This window comes from Macaca nemestrina, chromosome 2 (assembly GCF_043159975.1).
Source record: "Macaca nemestrina isolate mMacNem1 chromosome 2, mMacNem.hap1, whole genome shotgun sequence".
Lineage (NCBI taxonomy): Eukaryota > Metazoa > Chordata > Mammalia > Primates > Cercopithecidae > Macaca > Macaca nemestrina.
In genome coordinates, this window is record NC_092126.1 from 39177355 (window position 1) to 39196307 (window position 18953).

An 18953-nucleotide genomic window follows, 5' to 3' on the forward strand; every position below is an offset into this window, starting at 1 on the left:
TGCTGAGGCCAAGAGTTCAAGACCAGCCTGGGAAACAAAGCAAGACTCCTTCTCTACAAAAAAATAAAAAATAAATAAATTTAACAATTAACAAGAAATAAAAATAAAAAATATCAAAAGATAAAATAAAGGAGGAAAAAAAAAAAGAGAGAACAAAAAAATTAGCTGGACATGGTGGCTTGTGCCTGCAGTCCCAGCTATGCAGGAAGATGGCTTGAGCCTAGAAGGCTGAGGCTGCAGTGAGCCATGATCGTTCCACTGCACTCCCTGCAGCCTGAACAACAGAGCAAGACCCTGTCTTAAAACAAAAACATTCATTCATGTCTTTTAGTGGCGATTTAAAAAAATTGTTGAATAGCATTCCATTCTATGGCTGTATCACATTTTGTTAGCCATTTACCAAATAATGGGCATCTGGGTCACCACTATTAGGCAATTACAAATAAAAAACATTGACAAGCAGGTTTTTGTGTGGACTTAATTTTTAAAATCAGCTGTGTATATATACCTAGGGGTATAACTGCTGGAACTTTGAGTAAGACTAAATTTAGCTTTGTATGAAATTGCCAAAGTGTCTTTCAAAGTGGCTGTACCATTTTGCATTTCTACCAGCAAGAAATGAGAATTTCTGCTCAGTGCAGTGGCTCACGCCTGTAATCCCAGCACTCTGGGAGGCCAAGGTGGGCGGATCACGAGGTCAGGAGATTGAGACCATCCTGGCTAACATGTTGAAACACCGTCTCTACTAAAAATACAAAAAAAAAAAAAAAAAATTAGCCAGGCATGGTGGCGAGCACCTGTAATCCCAGCTACTCGGAAGGCTGAGGCAGAAGAATGGCATGAACACAGGAGGCGGAGCTTGCAGTGAGCTGCGATCAAGCACTGCACTCCAGCCTGGGCAACAGAGCAAGACTCCATCTCGAAAAAAAAAAAAAAAAATCAGAGTTCTGTTGCATCACATACCTCCCAGGAAACTGATATTGTCAGATTTTTAAATTTCAGCCATTCTAATAGGTATGTAGTAGGATCTCATTGTTGTCTTGATTTGCAATTCCCAAATGACAAATGATTTGAAGCCTTTAAATAGTTAATAATTATTTTTTAAAGACAGAGTCAGGGGGGAGGGGAGAGGGATAGCATTAGGAGATATACCTAATGTAAATGACGAGTTAATGGGTGCAGCACACCATCATGGCACATGTATACATATGTAACCTGCATGTTGTGCACATGTACCCTAGAACTTAAAGTATAATAATAATAATAACAAACAAAAAAAAAAGAGTCTTACTCTGTTGCCCAGGCTGGAAGTAATGATGCAATTTCGGCTCACTGCAACCTCTGCTTCCCAGGTTCAGGCAATTCTCCTGCCTCAGCCTCCCAAGGAGATGGGATTACAGGTGTGTGCCACCACACCCAGGTAATTTTTGTATTTTTAGTAGAGATGGGGTTTAACCATGTTGGCCAGACTGGTCTCGAACTCCTGGACTCAAGTGATCCACCTGCCTTGGCTTCCCAAAGTGCTAGGATTACAAGTGTGAGCCACTGTGCCCAGCCAATTAATTCTTTACATTAACTTTTCTCCATTTGGATTACTGGCAACTATTATCTCTCACCAGACTGGACCCACACTGATTCTTTATATCTGCACTGTCCATACATGGTAACCACTATCCCCAAACACGGCTTTCAAAGAACTTACACTGGCTGGGTGTCATGGTTCATGCCTGTAATCCCAGCACTTTGGGAGGCTGGTGTGGATGGATTAGCTGAGGTCAGGAGTTTGAGACCAGCCTGGCCAATCTGGTAAAATCCCATCTCCACTAAATACAAAAAATTAGCTAGGCATGGTGGTACGCGCCTGTAGTCCTAGCTACTCAGGAGACTAAGGCAGGAGAACTGCTTAAACCCAGGAGGTGGAGGTTGCAGCGAGCCAAGATTGTGCCACTGGACTCCAGTGTGGGCAACAAATAAAGACTCTGCCTCAAAAAATAAATAAATAAAATAAAAAAGAACTTATGTTATTTAAGATGTATTTTTCAACATCCTAACATAATCTTGTCCATTGGTAGCGATGAAGGAACAATAGTGCTTTATATCCCATAAATAATAGTACAAGTGAAATATCTATAGTCCATAGGGTTATTAATACAGAAATTAGAGTTCATTACTGCAGTTAATTCAAGGGATATAGTGATTTTAAAATATTTTAATGAGTATGTGTACGAAAGCAAACCCAAAATACCTGAAAGAAAGCCTGCAGCAACACAGTAAGTAATGAATTTCATGGAAAACATGTTACATATACGTAGGAAGTCATTAACCTTCACTGTTCCTATACAAAAATGATGCAATCTAATCTCAGAATTTACAGCAATCTTTAGGACGACTACACACTATTCAATTTATATGTGTATCTCCATTTCTAGTAAAGTGTTTTAAATACACAAATTAGCCCCACTGTGTAGGAAAATAATTTATCCCAAACACTCTATTCCAAAAGTTCTAGAATAGGTTAAGTTGCAGTCTGAATGTGCAATGACTTTGTTTTAAGAAACAAAGACACAAAAACGTTCTTTAACCTTTGTGCTTTATCTAGCATAATAAGCTGTGAATGTTAAATAATCCACACTGTATCACAAATAATATATATTAACTTTTTTGGGGATTGTATAATGCAAAAATTTTATACATATACAATTAAAAGATAAAGAGATAAACACAAATACCTGCAACATAAAATAATAAACTATAGTACATAAAGACACTTTTCATGGAATTTTGGTTTATGATAAGTGCTAAAAAGTTTCTAAGAGAAAGATTATTTTTAGTATCGAGAAGCAGGAAAAGTTTCACAAAAAAATTATCCTGCAAGTAATGGGCTCATAAAATTATTAAGACTTAGTAAGATTACCATATGTAGAATTTAGAAAACAAGGGTTCCAGAATGAAAAAACACTATGAGCAATGGTGTGAATGTGGGAAAGCAAAAGCCATACATCAAAAAACAAGAGACAGATATCTGACTGAAAAGTTGTGAACAGGGAAATAAAATAAAATATTAGGTTAGTTGAAAGTACCCCACACCTTTTCATAAAATGGCATTACTAGTGAGCTGAGATCGTGCCACTGCACTCCAGCCTGGGTGACAGAGCAAGACTTTGACCCCATCCCACCCCCCACCAAAAAAAAAAAAAAAAAAAAAAGGAGTAGGGGCACTGCCTGTTTTTTGAATAAGAAAAAGCATATTCCTGGCCAGTCGGTGGCTCATGGCTATAATCCCAGCACTTTGGGAGGCCAAGGCGGGTGGATCACGAGGTCAGGAGATTGAGGCCATCCTGGCTAACACAGTGAAAACCCATCTCTACTAAAAACACAAAAAATTAGCCGGGCATGATGGTGGGCACCTGTAGTCCCAGCCACTCGGGAGGCTGAGGCAGGGGAATGGTGTGAACCCGGGAGGCAGAGTTTGCAGTAAGCCGAGATCGTTCCACTGTACTCCAGCCTGGGCAACAGAGTGAGACTCCATCTCAAAAACAAAACAAAACAAAACAAAACAAAAACCTTTTCCCACCTGGCACTATGACAATGGATGAAACAGAAAAAGGCAAAGACCAAAGGTAGGAAGCTAACAGTACAGCTGCCAATAAAGTGAGCCCTAAATATAGAAACTTGGGGAATGTAAAATAAAGGACAGATGTGGAAGACACAGCAAGATTATAAAGTAAAAGTAATCAGACGCCGGGCGCAGTGGCTCATGCCTGTAATCCCAGCACTCTGGGAGACCAAGGCAGGCAGATTATGAGGTCAGGAGATCAAGACCATCCTGGCTAACACGGTGAAACCCCGTCTCTACTAAAAATACAAAAAAAGTAGCCAGGCGTGGTGGTAGGTGCCTGTAGTCCCAGCTATTTGGGAGGCTGAGGCAGGAGAATGGCGTGAACCCGGGAGGCGGGGCTTGCAGTGAGCTGAGATCGCGCCACTGCACTCCAGCCTGGGTGACAGAGCAAGACTCCGTCTCCAAAAAAAAAAGTCATCAGACCTGAGATTTAAATAGATAAAGGAGACAGGACAAGAGACTTAGAGATGAGGAAATTTAACAATGACTCAGGTTTTAATTCTGTGTTCTTGGAATTGTGGTAGTCTTTAACATAATTAAGGAAGTCAGAACTAAAAACTAGTCAGTAGAAGAAAATTCTAAATGAAAACTTAACAAAGACAGCTTAAAAAGAAGTTCAATTAATACATATACTTCCTAAAGTGATTACAAATGTGTGCACATTTAAGCTCCAAAAAATTCTTTCATAGAGATCTTTGTTTCTTAGAAAAATTAAAAAAGAAGTACAGAAAATTATAAATAGGCTGGGCACAGTGCCTCACGCCTGTAATCCAGCACTTTGAGAGTCCTACTGGGCAGATTGCTTGAGCCCAGGAGTTTGAGACCAGCCTGGGCAACATGACGAAATCTTGCCTCTACAAAAACTTGGCCAGTGTGCTGATGCATGCCTGTAGTCCCACTCCAAAGGCTGAGGTGGGAGAATCACTTGAGCCTGGGAAATCAAGTCTGTGGTGAGCTGTGATCATATCACCTTTATTCACAAATAATGAACGATATAGGAAGTATTGACTTAAACCTTCAGCACTTAAAAATTAGAAAAGACTTAACCATTATAAGCAATGACATACCTTATACCCATATATTTTGTTGAAAGGCAATAATACATGTCAAAAGATTTCAAACAAAGAGCATATACTAACAAACTCTACTTTTAGAAATTTAGGATTAAAAAAAAATGACTCTACAGCAAAACTTATTTGCAAAACAGTTCATGTCAGCATGGTTTAGAATAGTTAAGAATTTTTAACCTAAATGTTCAACATGACACCAACTCTGCGATTGGTTTGTCAGTGTCCCACATTAACTCCCTGGGGCTGGTCACTCAGTTTCTAGCTTCTCATGAGTCCCTCATACTACTCCAAGTGTAGCAGGAGAAACTGAAAGGCCCTTCCTCAAGCTCTGGTCATAACGGAGGTACAAGGGAGACATCTACAGGGAACCATGAGATCAGTGGTATTGGAACTGCTAAGTCAGTCCTTCTTTAGGCTGGATGTTGATAGTGGTCGTCACGAAGTCCATATATTTTATATCTAGGCCTTCACCTGGCCTATGGACTTATACCCACGTGCCTGGTTTATCAGTTCAATGGTTCTTCAGCCCATTACAGATGAGAAGGAGTTACACTGAAGATCAAGGAGAAACCATTGGAGTCTGAATGTTCCTGACAGATTGACTTAGTCCTGGCTTAGTCCTCATAAAACCTCATAACAATGGGGTTGGTACTTTTAGTTTCTATTTTACAGGAGTTATAATAGATTGTTAAAGGACAACCAAGAAAGGACAGAAGAAGTGACAGTCAGAGGTTAAGAAGAGTCAGAAAAACATAAAATCTAGCAGACATCTGCCACCATATTGTAACATGGTGGTTCCTATCACAATGCTGGGTCAAAAAGAGATTGATTTGGTTTATAATGTTAAACCAAGAAGGTGGGCAAATAAAACTTTTGGTATTTAAAAGAAAAAAAATTTTTTGGAATCTGAATATTATGAACTTCACAACAGTCTACACTAAACTACCAAATAATTAAAAAGATCCAATTTTTATAAGTGACCTGTTAACCTTCTGATACTCATTATTAATCTTTGGTTGTGCATTCTCCATCTTCTATGTATGAATAGACATTTAAAAATTAAAATTGTATCTTTTTATTGTTAGATATGAGTTTTAAATTTCTTTTCAAAGAATCAATGTCAGTATATTCAATTCTTTGCCTTCTACTTTTAAACTTAACTTCCTCATAAAGCAACCTTTTTCGATTACCTGCTCCACCCTGACTCATTCAGATTGCATACCTCACCCTGACTCATTCCAATCACCTGCTCTGTCATAACCATTTTTCCCGCCAAATCACTCACCCCGTCACTCTCTTTAAATTAGCCAATCGGAATTAGTTTAGCCTGTGTGGTCTAACCCTAGTCAATAAGGGAATGACACAGCAGCAGGCGCCACATGCGTCAGGGATAAGAACACCTTCCCCTCCCTTGTCCAAGTGTGCACTCACCATTGCTCCATCTGTAAGGGGGCACCCTTCTATAGAAGTACCTTGCCTTGCTGAGAATTAAAAGAAAATTTTATATTCGAGTGCTATTTCTTTTGCGGCACTGAAACTTGATATATAACATTATTTACCTCACCTACTCAGCCTATGCAAATATGAAAGTTATATAATGCTGAGAATACAGAAGTGCTGGTTCTCACTTAAACAGAACTAAGAGAAAAAAATCGTTAATAAAACATGAGAGACTAAAGAGGGGTTAAGGTTAGAGAGGTGCTGATTTACATGACAACTACAAGAAACATAAAATCCTGAACTGGATCCTGATTCAGGAAAAGAATAGTTTTTCTTTTCTTTAAGGTATTAGATTATGACAACTGGCAAAATCTAAATGAGATGTATAATTATATTCATATTTTCATAACTGTATTGTGGTTATGTAGGAAAAGATGTCCTTGACTGCAAAGAAATACACACTAAAGTATTAGAAATAAAGTGCTGCGAAGAGATATTCTACAAAACACTAATTAAAAAAAAAGGTAACATCATGTCTGCAACTTACTGTAAAACAGTTCAAAACTAGTAGATACCAAAATATTTATCTTTGCATATGCCATAAAAAATCCATATTTACACGTGTATATGTGCGTACATATACAGAGAGAAGACAGAGAGAAGGAAAGAGGGAGAATATGATAAAGCAAATGTAGTAAAATAAAACATTAGGACAATGTGCATGAAGGACAACTGACAATTCTTCACAGAATTCTTAGAATCCTGTGTTAGAAAATGATTTCAAAATGAAAATTTTTTTAAACACCAAAGGGCAGGGGTTGGGGCAGTTCTTATTTAACAAAATTAAAACACCATTCATTCATTAAACATTTACTGAACACTTACTGCAGGTCAGACACTAGTAAATAGCAGAAGACACACTGCCTTCACACAACTTACATTCCAGTTGGGGAAGACAGACAATCAGCAAGTAAGTAAAATGTATGTTACGTTAGCGGAAGGGGAAAACAGTTAAGTCATATTGGGTAGGGGCGGCGATTTGCAATGTAAAACACTATATTTAGGCCTGGCACTGTGGCTCACGCCGGTAATCCCAATACTTTGTGAGGCTGAGGCGGGCGAATGGATCACTTCAGGTCAGGAGTCCAAGACCAGCCTAGCCAGCATGGTGAAACCCTGTCTCTACTAAAAATATGAAGATTAGCCAGGCGTGGTGGCGCATACCTGTAATCCCAGCTACTTGGAAGGCTGAGGTGGAAGAATCACTTGAACCTGGGAGGCAGAGGTTGCACTGAGCTGCGATCATGCTGCTGTACTCCAGATTAGGTGACAGAGCGAGACTCTGTCTCAAAAAAAAAAAAAAAAAAAAAAAAGGAGAGGCCAGGGGTAGTGGTTCAAGCCTGTAATCCCAGAACTTTGGGAGGCTGAGGTGGGACAATCAGTTGAGCCCAGGAATTTGAGAACAGCCTGGACAATATAGTGAGACCCCATCTTCACACAAAAATAAATCGGCCATGCGTGGTGGCGTGCACCTGTAGTCCCAACAGGAGGTGGGAGAACTGTTTGAGCCCAGGAGTTTGAGGATGCAGTGAGCCACAGCTGTGCCACTGCACTCCAGCCTGGGTGACAAGAGTGAGATCCTGTCTCAAAAATAAAATAAAATAAAGTAAAACATAAAATCAAAATAAGGGAAACAATACTGCCTATAATAGAAACTCCTTGTATTATTTGTTTTTGACTGGCTAAATGAAACCCAAAGATACAAGAAATGCCCTTTTTTAAAAGGATTAAACTTGCAAAAAAAAAGTGATGAATAGTATTACTACAGCTAAACAAAGAATGCTATCATTTAAAACTTGACTTATTGTTCAAAATGTAGCTGGTTGACAGAAAATGTCCAATATTTCTTCATAAAAGCTACCTGAGGCAGGACTCCAATCTGATCATTCTGACAATTAAAACTCTCAAGATTAATGAACAGGTTGGCATTCTGACTTCCTTAAGAGAAACAGTGTGGGAGTTAGCATATAAATTCAAATCCTAGCTTTCCCACTTACTTGCTGTGTGACCTTAGGCAAATTACCACTTTTTTTTTTTTTTTTTTTTTTTTTTTTTCTGAGATGGAGTCTCACTCTGTCGCCCAGGGAGTGCAGCAGCACAATCTCAGCTCACTGCAAGCTCAACCTCCCGGGTTCATGCCATTCTCCTGCCTCAGCCTCCCGAGAAGCTGGGACAACAGGCGTCCGCCACCACAGCTGGTTAATTTTTGTATTTTTAGTAGAGTAGAGACGGGGTTTCACCGTGTTAGCCAGGATGGTCTTGATCTTCTGACCTCGTGATCCGCCCGCCTTGGCCTCCTAAATTGCAAATTACCACTTTTTAACTTCGTATTCTACTCTGTAAATTGCATCTAAGACCTATTTCATAATACTAGTGTGAGGATTAAATAACATAAAAAGTCAAAACAAAGTTCTAAGTAGAAATTCAGGAAGTTGTATTATGTTACATTGTTTGCACAATCAAGAAGCGGACCTGATTGACTTAGGGGGAAGTACAGATAGCCATGTAAACTAATTTGTGTAAATGTACAGACTGAAATATAAATAAGTTTCTAGAATGCTACTTTTTTATACTGGTTGATATTTTTTCAATACTGTAAATATGACATGAACATGCACTATTTATTTGATTGTGTAGTAGTAACTTCAGTAAACATCAAGTATTTCCTACCACAAAAGGATTAAGCATTTGGGTACACAGACTTCATCAAAAAAGCACAACATTGGTGAAACCCGGTCTCTACTAAAAAATACAAAAAATTAGCTGGGCATGGTGGCGCATGCCTGTAATCCCAGCTACTCAGGAGGCTGAGGCAGGAGAATTCCGTGAATCCAGGAGGCGGAGGTGGCAGTGAGCCGAGATCACGCCACTGCACTACAGCCTGGGCGACAAGAGTGAGATTCCGTCTCAAAAAAAAAAAGGGCACAACATTACAAGGATTCAGCTGTACACATATAAAACTTAAACAAGTTCTAAGGAATAATACAATAGCCTCCTGAATGGGGTGGTAAATTCTTTTAAGGAAAAATAAAAAAGTTTCTTTAAGAAGACAGCACTTAATCTGAATCCTGTAAGCGAAGAATTTCAAGTGGGGGAGAACAAATTCAGGTAAGCAATCATGTGGACAATTCATTCTCCTACCTTTAAGCAAATCTAGTCTTATTCCCAATTTTGCAGTTACAATCTGAGATTTTCAGGATAGCAATGAAACTTGCCTATAGTCTCAGAAGAATCACATGGTAGTAATGGGAGCTAGAATAGTTGCCAGCTTCCAAGTGCAAAATTCTTTCACTTTTCCCAAAATATGTTTGTAAGGAACACTGTACCACCAAATACTTCTACAAATGAATACAAAAAGTTACTATACTGCATGTCTTCCCCCATTATTTTTTCCTTTAAATAAAAGTAGAGGATAAAAGCAAGTGTATAGCAAAATACAAGAAGCCTTTCTTCTTTTTTTACTTTAAGGTTGGCCTGGAGGAGTAATTAATTAAAAATTCTGGCAAACAAGAGGGAAAAATGACTTAACTATATCTAAAAATCAATCTTATTGTGTAACTCACTATAAAAGACATAGACAATAACTGGTTAAGCAACATAACCACCAATTGCACGGGGTGGATCATTCCTGTGTCATGACTCTAACCACCAAATTAGATTTTAAATGTTCATAAGATGATTACAAACTATAAAACTGGCTATTTGGTGATATTAATAAAATATTTTATATTGGGACTTCAAAATGATACTGTGGTAGTGTAAAAAAAAAAAAAAAAAAAAAAAAAGAGGGCCAGGTGCGGTGGTCCACACCTGTAATCCCAGCACTTTGGGAGGCTGAGGCGGGTGGATAACCTGAGGTCAGGAGTTCGAGACCAGCCTGGCCAACATGATGAAACTCCATCTCTACTAAAAAACAAATAGAAAATATTAGCTGGGCGTGGTGGTGGGCGCCTATAATCCCAGCTACTCAGGAGGCTGAGGTGGGAGAATCGCTGAACCCAGGAGGCAGAGGTTGCAGTGAGCCAAGATTGTGCCATTGCACTCCAGCCTGGGCAACAGAGTGAGACTCCATCTCGGAGAGGGGGGAGAAAAAAAAAGAAACAGGCCCTTATTTTTAGCAATACACAATAAAATATTTACAGATAGAATGATGTCTAGAATGACCTTAAAAATAACATAGGATGGAAAAAAAGGAGGAGGGGTGAAGAGATGAAACAAGATTGGCCATGATTTGATAACTGCTAAAGCTGGGTAATGGCTATATGGGAGGTTCATTATATGATGTCTCCTATTAAAAGGAGGCTAAGAGTTTCCATTAGAAGAACTTTCATAAAATAGAAAAAAAAAGACTACTAATAGCAAATCACATCAAAAAGAAAACGTAGAACAGTATAACCCTTAACCCCTTGACAAGTAGATAAGAGTATCTTCTAGAGGGTTTATGCACGCTTAAATTATGACTGATGCTCTTACAATACATTAAGCTATCTCTCAAAGTAGGATTATCTAGAGCTCTTCTAAACTTCCCAATCAGGTTATCAATGAGAATATAATCTGAGACTGGCCCCAAACTCCAAAATAGTACTTGGGAGCTCATAAGGAATCAGAGTTGCATCTGAAAAGCAGGAAGTCTTAACTAACTAAACCTCATTCATTGTTAGTGACCTTCTTCTATGCCTTCACATGGACTACCATTTATTTACAAAGAGAAGGAGGGCAACAAAATCATAGGACAATCGTTTCCTTTTCCTGATCACTGCCAAGACAATTTATGTGAAACAAAGTTTCCAATCTATTGTGTTACTGAATTTGTTTTTAAGTATTAGCCGTACTAGCACTAGAATTAACAACTCATATAAACTCATTAACATGGTCACTATTAAAGGAATAAAGAAGACAAGCATAATACATACTGGAGGCCGGCCAGGACGACCCCTTTTTCTTTTTCCTTTGACCTCTGTTTCTTCAAGTTCGCTGCCAGCATCGGAATGGGCAGTAGTTTCATTAGTTGAATCCCTAGAAAATGTTATTATATTATTTTAGTGAACAAATTAGTAAGTATAATGCATTTCTGTTTCACTACTTTCCTTACCTCCTGCTGTATGGCTGATTAGAAGTGGTTTATACTTCTACTTTCAAAAAAACTCTTTAGCAAACTAAAAATGTTACCCTCTCTTCCTAATTTCACATGACAGTAAGTGAAATGAATCCCCCAACTAAAGAGGGAAATGAAGAGGAAGAAATAACTGTGGAAATGATAGCTGCTATACAAAAATAAATGCAAAATATAATTGCAAAAGACTAATTCTTCAGTATAAAAATATGAAGGCTTAGGAAGATTTTTATTTATCTTATAAAGTCATGAAGATCAGTGTTGTGCCAGTTAACTGGCTCTTCAAAAAAAAAAAAAAAATACAAACACCTAAGTTATAAGTATTAAGACATATGGCCGGGCACAGTGGCTCATGCCTATAATCTCAGCACTTTGGGAAGCTGAGGCGGATGGATCACCTGAGATCAGGAATTTGGGACCAGCCTGGCCAACAGAGTAAAACCACATTAGTACTAAAAATACAAAAATTAGCCAGGCGTGGTGACACGTGCCTGTAATCCCATCTACTCAGGAGGCTGAGGCAAGGGAATCACTTGAACCCACAGAGGTTGCAGTGAGCTGAGATTATGCCACTGCACTCCAGCCTGGGTGACAGGGCGATACTCTGAATAAAAACCAAACCAAACAAAACAAAAAAGACATAAAGGATGCTTAGCACATAATTTACAAACAATAATAAAACACAAAATACTTTATTGTAAATTCTTTATTGTAAATCCCACGTAACCAACTGATTCTCACAAAATAATTTTAAGGATAATTTTTGCCCAACTCTTATATTGGAATCTAACCTACAGGTGCAACTGATGAATGAATAGGAATTTTAACATGAAAGGTGGTTTCTATTTTTGCTCACTTTAATGAGTAGGATGCAAGTAAAATGATAAAGACATTTGTTGAAACTTCACTCAGTCAATGGTGTGAGCAACTTCTCTGCTGACTCAGATAACGGCTGAGGAAAAATGCTTCCTCAATTTTTTGTTATTGGTATTGTAATGGGTATAGACCATCCGATACACCTTTAAGTTGAATCTGCATTGTTAACAATTTCTCTATCACTTTCTTAAGTCCATAATCAACAAAACAATAAATTAAGCGTTGATTTTTATCATTTGCTGATTTTCATGGTGTATATATTCTTACCATAGCCAATTTCAAATGCCCAAAGTGGTATAACCAAAGTGAGCTGGGAAGTGATAAACAGTAGTACAGCTTTAAAACATAGTTCTACCACAAAGACACAACAGGTTTAAATAACAACTTCAAGAGCATAAATAATAACATGAAATAATTAGGAAGTGATCAGTTTTGAATATTTACTATTTTTATTTTTCATATGACATTTAATTTAAGCTTATATAAGTTAACTTTTAAAAACAGATATGTTGTGTTTAGCTAGCTTGCAAAATTCCTGAAAATTTAATATTTGACTCTCACAGGCCAATACAAGCTGACTTCAACACAGCATTGAAAAGGTTTAGACAGCACGAACAAGAATCTCTTCACTAAATTCTACCTTACTACATAAAATTGTAAAGAGTAGGAAAAGTATATAGCAAATGGTAAGTCCAACTCACAATCTACTATTTCTCAATCTCCTTCACCAAATGCTCTTTTAGGCTCATTCCCTCTTCCTTAAAGCTCAACAGTTAGGTCTGCCCTTCTCCATTTATATTACACTCCCTTGGAGATTTCATCCAGTTAACATGTACCTTCTATGCAAATGACTTCAATACCTATCAGTACACCCGACCACATTCCAGATCTCTGACTCAAGATTTTTATCTTGCACACGTGACATGCTTACTTGAATGCCACCTCAAATTCACCAAATGCCACATCTAAAATTAAGTCCAATCCTGACTTACTTCTGGCTTTCTACTCAGAGAGATACAATTAATTAACTGATTTAAGTTATGCATAAGATTTAAGTTACTATACACATTTATTGTCACCATTATCCTGTCCATAAATTCGAACTGATAGAATGATATCAGTCTTCTTGTGCCTCCTGCTAATATAATCCTACCTCAGTCATCCTTCTCAGCACAATATAATTTGTTTCTCACTCCTTCCAGCATTACTACCACAATCACACTCCCCATGATACGATCTCAATTTATCTCCCTATTTCTGCTTATTCAAGCCATTCTACACACCACTGCCAGTAACACTCTCACATCACATTACTTACCCACTTGTAAATCTTCAAAGTTACTCCACCACTTACAAATCTTTAAAGTTAATCTGGTATTTAAAACTGTAAATAAGACCGGACACAGTGGTTCACGCCTGTAATCCCAACACTTATGGAGGCTGAGGCATGAGAATCGCTTGAACCTGGGAGGTGGAGGATGCAGTGAGCAGAGATAGCACCACTGCACTCCAGCCTGGGCAACAGAGTAGAACTCTGTCTCAAAAACAAACAAACAGAACAACAACAAAAAACTATAAATAATATTGTAAATGATGTCCAGGGTCAGCAAGCTTTTTCATAAAGAACCATACAGCCGGGCCTGGTGGCTCACGCCTGTAATCCCAGCACTTTGGGAGGCCAAGGTGGGCAGATCATAAGGTCAGGAGTTTGAGACCTACCTGGCCAACATAGTGAAACCCTGTCTCTACCAAAAATACAGAAATTATCTGGGCATGGTGGTGTGCAACTGTAGTCCCAGCTACTTGGGACACTGAGGCAGGAGAATCGCTTGAACCCAGGAAGCGCAGGTTGGCCAAGCCAAGATCACACCACTGCACTCCAGCCTGAGCAACATAGCGAGACTACATTTCAAAAAAAAAACCACACACGCAAAAAAAAAACCCCACAAAATCATACTGTATATATTTGAGGCTTATAGGTCTTAAGTTCTCTATAGCTACTACCCAACCCTGGTGACATACCATAAATGCAGCCAAAGGCAATATGCAAATTAATAGGTGTGGCTATGTTTCAGCATTTTATTTAAAAGGTGCATCTGAACCACTAGCAGTATTTGCCAACCTGGATCCAGTCAATCTTATTTGTCTCTACTAAAGAACAGTAAATCATATTGCTTTTTCTCCTCACTACAATCCAAACAGGCCATGTTCAGTATAGACTGTGTGTCAGTTTACATATGTTATCTAGAATACATATGCACAAAAACCTTGTAAGAAGCAAGTTATCTTCCCAATTTTTTGAATGAGGAAATGAAAGATCTGAAAACCTGATAAAGTTGTCCACAGTTGCACACTTAGTAACTGGCAGAGTCCAGTTAGATCTCAAGATAAACCTGAATTTTCTATTTTCATGTTAAGATACAATGCAAATATTATGTTTTGTATTTATCTTGTGTGGACAAAATCTCCAAGTGCTTCTGACGCTTATAAGTCTCTAGGCAACTACAGGAGCAGGTTGATTCTAGAATATAATAAGTGACCCATTAGTGAAACTAACCTATTCTTCAGCAGTATAGGTATTGATGCCCCTACCAAGAGTCAGAAAAGTACAATTTGTTTAATAATGCTTCCAATTGCAGTCAGCTTAAACAGTGAGAACTATTGCCAACAAACAGCTAATGCACTGTTATGTGTTAGTATGTGTATGTTTAATTATTAAGACATATGAAAACAAATTCTAGGCTTTTTAAAAAAAATTTCGAGCAATAGAAAAGATACAAGAATACAAGGAAAAGTTTCACTTTATCTCATCCTAACTCTGAATCTCATCTGCAGAATACCACTGTTAATAGTTTGACACTGCCATAAATATTTAGGCTTTTGCATCTCTCTGTCTCTGTCTCTCTCTCTCAAAATATAAATACCAATATTTCATTTTTTAAGTGTTAAATACATGTGAATCTTCCATATAAATACATTAGATTCCTGAATGGCACTCCATAATATGCACAGAACTTATTTAACTACTTCCCAATCATTGAGCATTTAGTTTGTCTCTAGTTTTCCGCTACTACGAACAGGGCTGAAATGACTGTTCTTGTACATAAATAAATCTTATTACACAATCAAGTTTCTCTCTAGGACATATGCAGTGAAAATGACAGGTCAAGGGGTATGGAAATTCAAACTTTGACTAACTGCTCTTCAAAACTCCTGCAAATGGCTAATGTTCACATTTGTAACACTACCAGACATAAATTAAGAGCATGGAAGAATAACATCAAATCTTATATAAAAAATGATTTTGCTCCCTAGAACTCTCTAAATTCTGTCTACCTCTCTCTATCTCCAGGGTAACTCGTTTAAGTTATCATCTTTTCCCTAGATACTGCAATATCCTTCTCCTGATAGGTGCCCTTGTTTCTAGTGTTGGCCTTTCCCATCTAATATTATACTACACTAAGTAATTTTCTAAGTATGTATCTTATTATATCTCTATCATGCTGATATGGTTTGGCTCTGTGTCCTCACCAAAATCTCATCTCGAATTGTAATCCCCACCTGTCGAGGGGGGACCTGCTAGGAAGTGACTGGATCACGGGAGCAATTTCCTCTATGCTGCTCTTGTGATAGTGAGTTCTCATGAGATCTGAAGGTTTAAAAGTGTGGCACTTCCTTCCACTCTTCTCTCTCCCCTGCCGTGTTGTGAAGAAGGTGTTTGCTTCCCCTTCACCTTCCGCCATGATTTTAAGTTTTCTGAGGCCCCCCCAGCCATGCCATGAGTCAACTAAACCTCTTATATTTATAAATTACCCAGTTCCTGGTAGTTCTTTATAGCAGTGTGAACATGGAATAATACACACAGTGAAGAGAAAAAAACCTAATTCTGAACATGACTTAGCAGGTACCGATATGATATTGTTCCTCCCTACTCACAGTTTATCTCATGTCACTCTCCATCCCCAGTGCTGGAGGAAAAAAAAAGCCGGGGACAGTTGGGGGAGGCTTTATTTCAGGCCTTCAAACATATCTCAGGGTCCTTGCATGACATAATCTCATCTGGTCTCCCTTCTTCTTCCCCTAAACCCCACTACAGACCTCAATTCAACTGTCTCTTCCTCAGAAAACTAGACTAAACAAAGGCATGTATTAAAATTCTCATAATACCTACTTTTCCTTCACAGCACCAATGATAGTTCAGAACTATGTATTTGTGATTATTTTATTTATATCTACCTTTACAAGCTTCATGGCAAAAAGAACTAAGTCTGTTCTACATGTTGTATCTACCCAGAACCTAGTATACTTCCAGGAATATAAAAATGTAGTAAATGATAATGTTTTGACAATGCTTAACAGTAAACAGCACTAAGGTCACAAATCCATCAGCAATTATAATATCTAAGTAAGCCAAGAAATAATAAGGATAAGCACTAGAGTGGTCTTTATAGCGTCTACATGTTAAAAACCAAAATTAGACATCTCAGTTTAACCAAGAGTACTGTCTTCAGCTGACAGATCTAAACCAGAGCTCATTTACCCAGCTCCCAGATCACCACTGTCCAGTACCCACAAACATATTACAGATTTACATTTTTCTGAAAAAAATTCACTTACAAAGCATGATACATTAGATATCATAATGTTAATACAAACTCATGTAATACAACTTCAATTTAAATATGACCTCTATTTCATATTTTATCAAAGAGCTATTAAAGGCCTGACTAATACCCAACAGTGTCCTAGCAGTAGGACATACAAAAATAAGGCCCACAATGCAGTTTAGGAGATGGGTCAGAAAAAAAAAGAGATGGTTATAAAATGTTACATTAAGTACTTTGCTGGAGGCATAACACCTGAGCTAAGACTTAAATAGATAGTGGCTTGGCCACGTAAGGGCAGAAGTGCGTAAGTACAAAGAAAAGAAAGAAAATACTATAGGGGGAACTCCAAACTTAAATATCACATAAATATGGTATTTATACCATATTAATATATGTTCATATATATATATGATATCAAGCTCAGGTCCAGGGGTAAAAAAGAAATAAGTAGGCAGAAATAAATTTTATCTCCCATATGTCAGGGAAAGGACAGGAGGACAGTATTGATGGTTTCTCAAGCAGTTTAAAGAAATATGGATAGCTTTTTGTCTTAGAACGTTGGAAGGGAAAAAAGAAGACCAAGAGATCAAACACAGGTTTTGTCTTGAAAATAAGGTATGTAAATGAATTGAGCAGCAATAATATATATAAATAACTGCTTAAAGTGCTCATCACTTTTATTATATCTAAACCATTGCTATCATAGAGAATCAAAGTATGCAGATTCCCGATTTGCATCATGATAAAAGCTATGAAAGGAATAGTATCTCCCATTCCTGCAATCATATTTCCCAAAATAGTCCGAATTCTAAATCTGGCCAGTCACACTGACTCACGCATGTAATCCCGGCACCTTGGGAGGCTGAGGCGGGCAGACCACCTGAGGTCAGGAGTTCAAGACAAGCCTGGCCAACATAGTGAAACCTCGTCTCTACTAAAAATACAAAAATTAGCCGGGCATGGTGGCACGTGCCTGTAATCCCACCCACTCAGGAGGATAAGGCAGGAGAATCGCTTGAACCTGGAAGGCGGAGGTAGCAGTGAGCCGAGATCGTACCACTGTGCTCCAGCCTGGGCAACAGTGGGAAATTCCATCTCAAAAGAAAATAAAAAATAAAAATAAGTTCCAATTCTAAATCTTTTTTTTTTTTTTTTGTCCATGAGGCATTTTATTTGTAAATGTATGTATTACATCCCTAGAAAAAGAATCCCAGGATTTTCCCTCCTGTGTGTTTTCGTCTTGCTTCTTCATGGTCCATGATGCCAGCTGAGGTTGTCAGTACAATGAAACCAAACTGGCGGGATGGAAGCAGGTTATTCTGCCATTTTTCTAGATCTTTGAGTCGCACATCAAATCTGGGGCTGATCACTCCACACTTGTTTAGCCTGCCTGTAAGGTTCACAACAATTTTCCCAGCTCTGTGATCATCAATGATTTCAAATTCGCCAATGTAACCATGCTTCATCATCACAGTGAGAAACCGGACGATGACTTTGGAGCACGGCCTAATAAGCACCTGGCGTTTGCCTCTCTTTTCGGCATTGTTGATGCTCTTGAGAGCATCAGCCAGGACATTCATGCGCACCATTGTGGCGGCGCGGAAAGATGGCGGAAAGGGCCAATTCTAAATCTTTCCTATAACTCCAACAAATCTAATGGGATGCCATCAAAAATGTCAACTGGTATATCCCTTAGACTTATTCTGGTAGCCAGAACACCTCAACAATCTCAATCTAAGGAAAAAGAAAGAATCATAATAAAGGAGCTAGAAGCAAGCAGGGAGGGGACAGAGAAGGAGTACGGTATAAGATAGGGGACACCAAACTATTTTTTGTAAATGGTAAAACTAAATATTTTAGGCTTTCCTGACAATACTATCACTGTCACAACTTGTAATACAAAGTAGTCATAAACAGTATATAAAGGAATAAGTGCGGCTCTCATCCAAAATTTTATTTTGCAAAAAGAGACAACATGCCAGATTTGGCCCATGGGCCACAGTCTGCTGACTCCTGATATAGGACATTAACATTTTTTGTTGACTATCAGAAAACATGTTGACAGTTCAATAGCAAAAGCCATGAATGGATATGGTAATTACACACCCTACTACTACTCAGACTGCAAACATATTGTCCCAGTATCAAAGAACATATTTGAAATGTCT

The 18953-nt window shown here is 38.2% G+C and overlaps 2 protein-coding genes across 4 annotated transcripts in view; both read right to left on the reverse strand.

The window, feature by feature from the left end:
* LOC105469915 (STAG1 cohesin complex component) overlaps positions 1-18953 on the reverse strand; it is a 404557-nt gene that overhangs the window by 263239 nt on the left and 122365 nt on the right. For all 3 annotated transcript variants that reach the window (XM_011721505.2, XM_071090955.1, XM_071090954.1), the window contains one exon: positions 11103-11205. In XM_011721505.2, coding sequence (XP_011719807.1) covers positions 11103-11205 — 103 coding nt within the window. The remainder of the gene's footprint in view (positions 1-11102; positions 11206-18953) is intronic.
* On the reverse strand, positions 17921-18422 carry LOC105469913 (small ribosomal subunit protein uS8-like). The gene has a single exon (XM_071090958.1). The coding sequence runs from the start codon at positions 18372-18374 to the stop codon at positions 17982-17984; it is 393 nt and encodes a 130-aa protein (XP_070947059.1). The 5' UTR covers positions 18375-18422; the 3' UTR covers positions 17921-17981.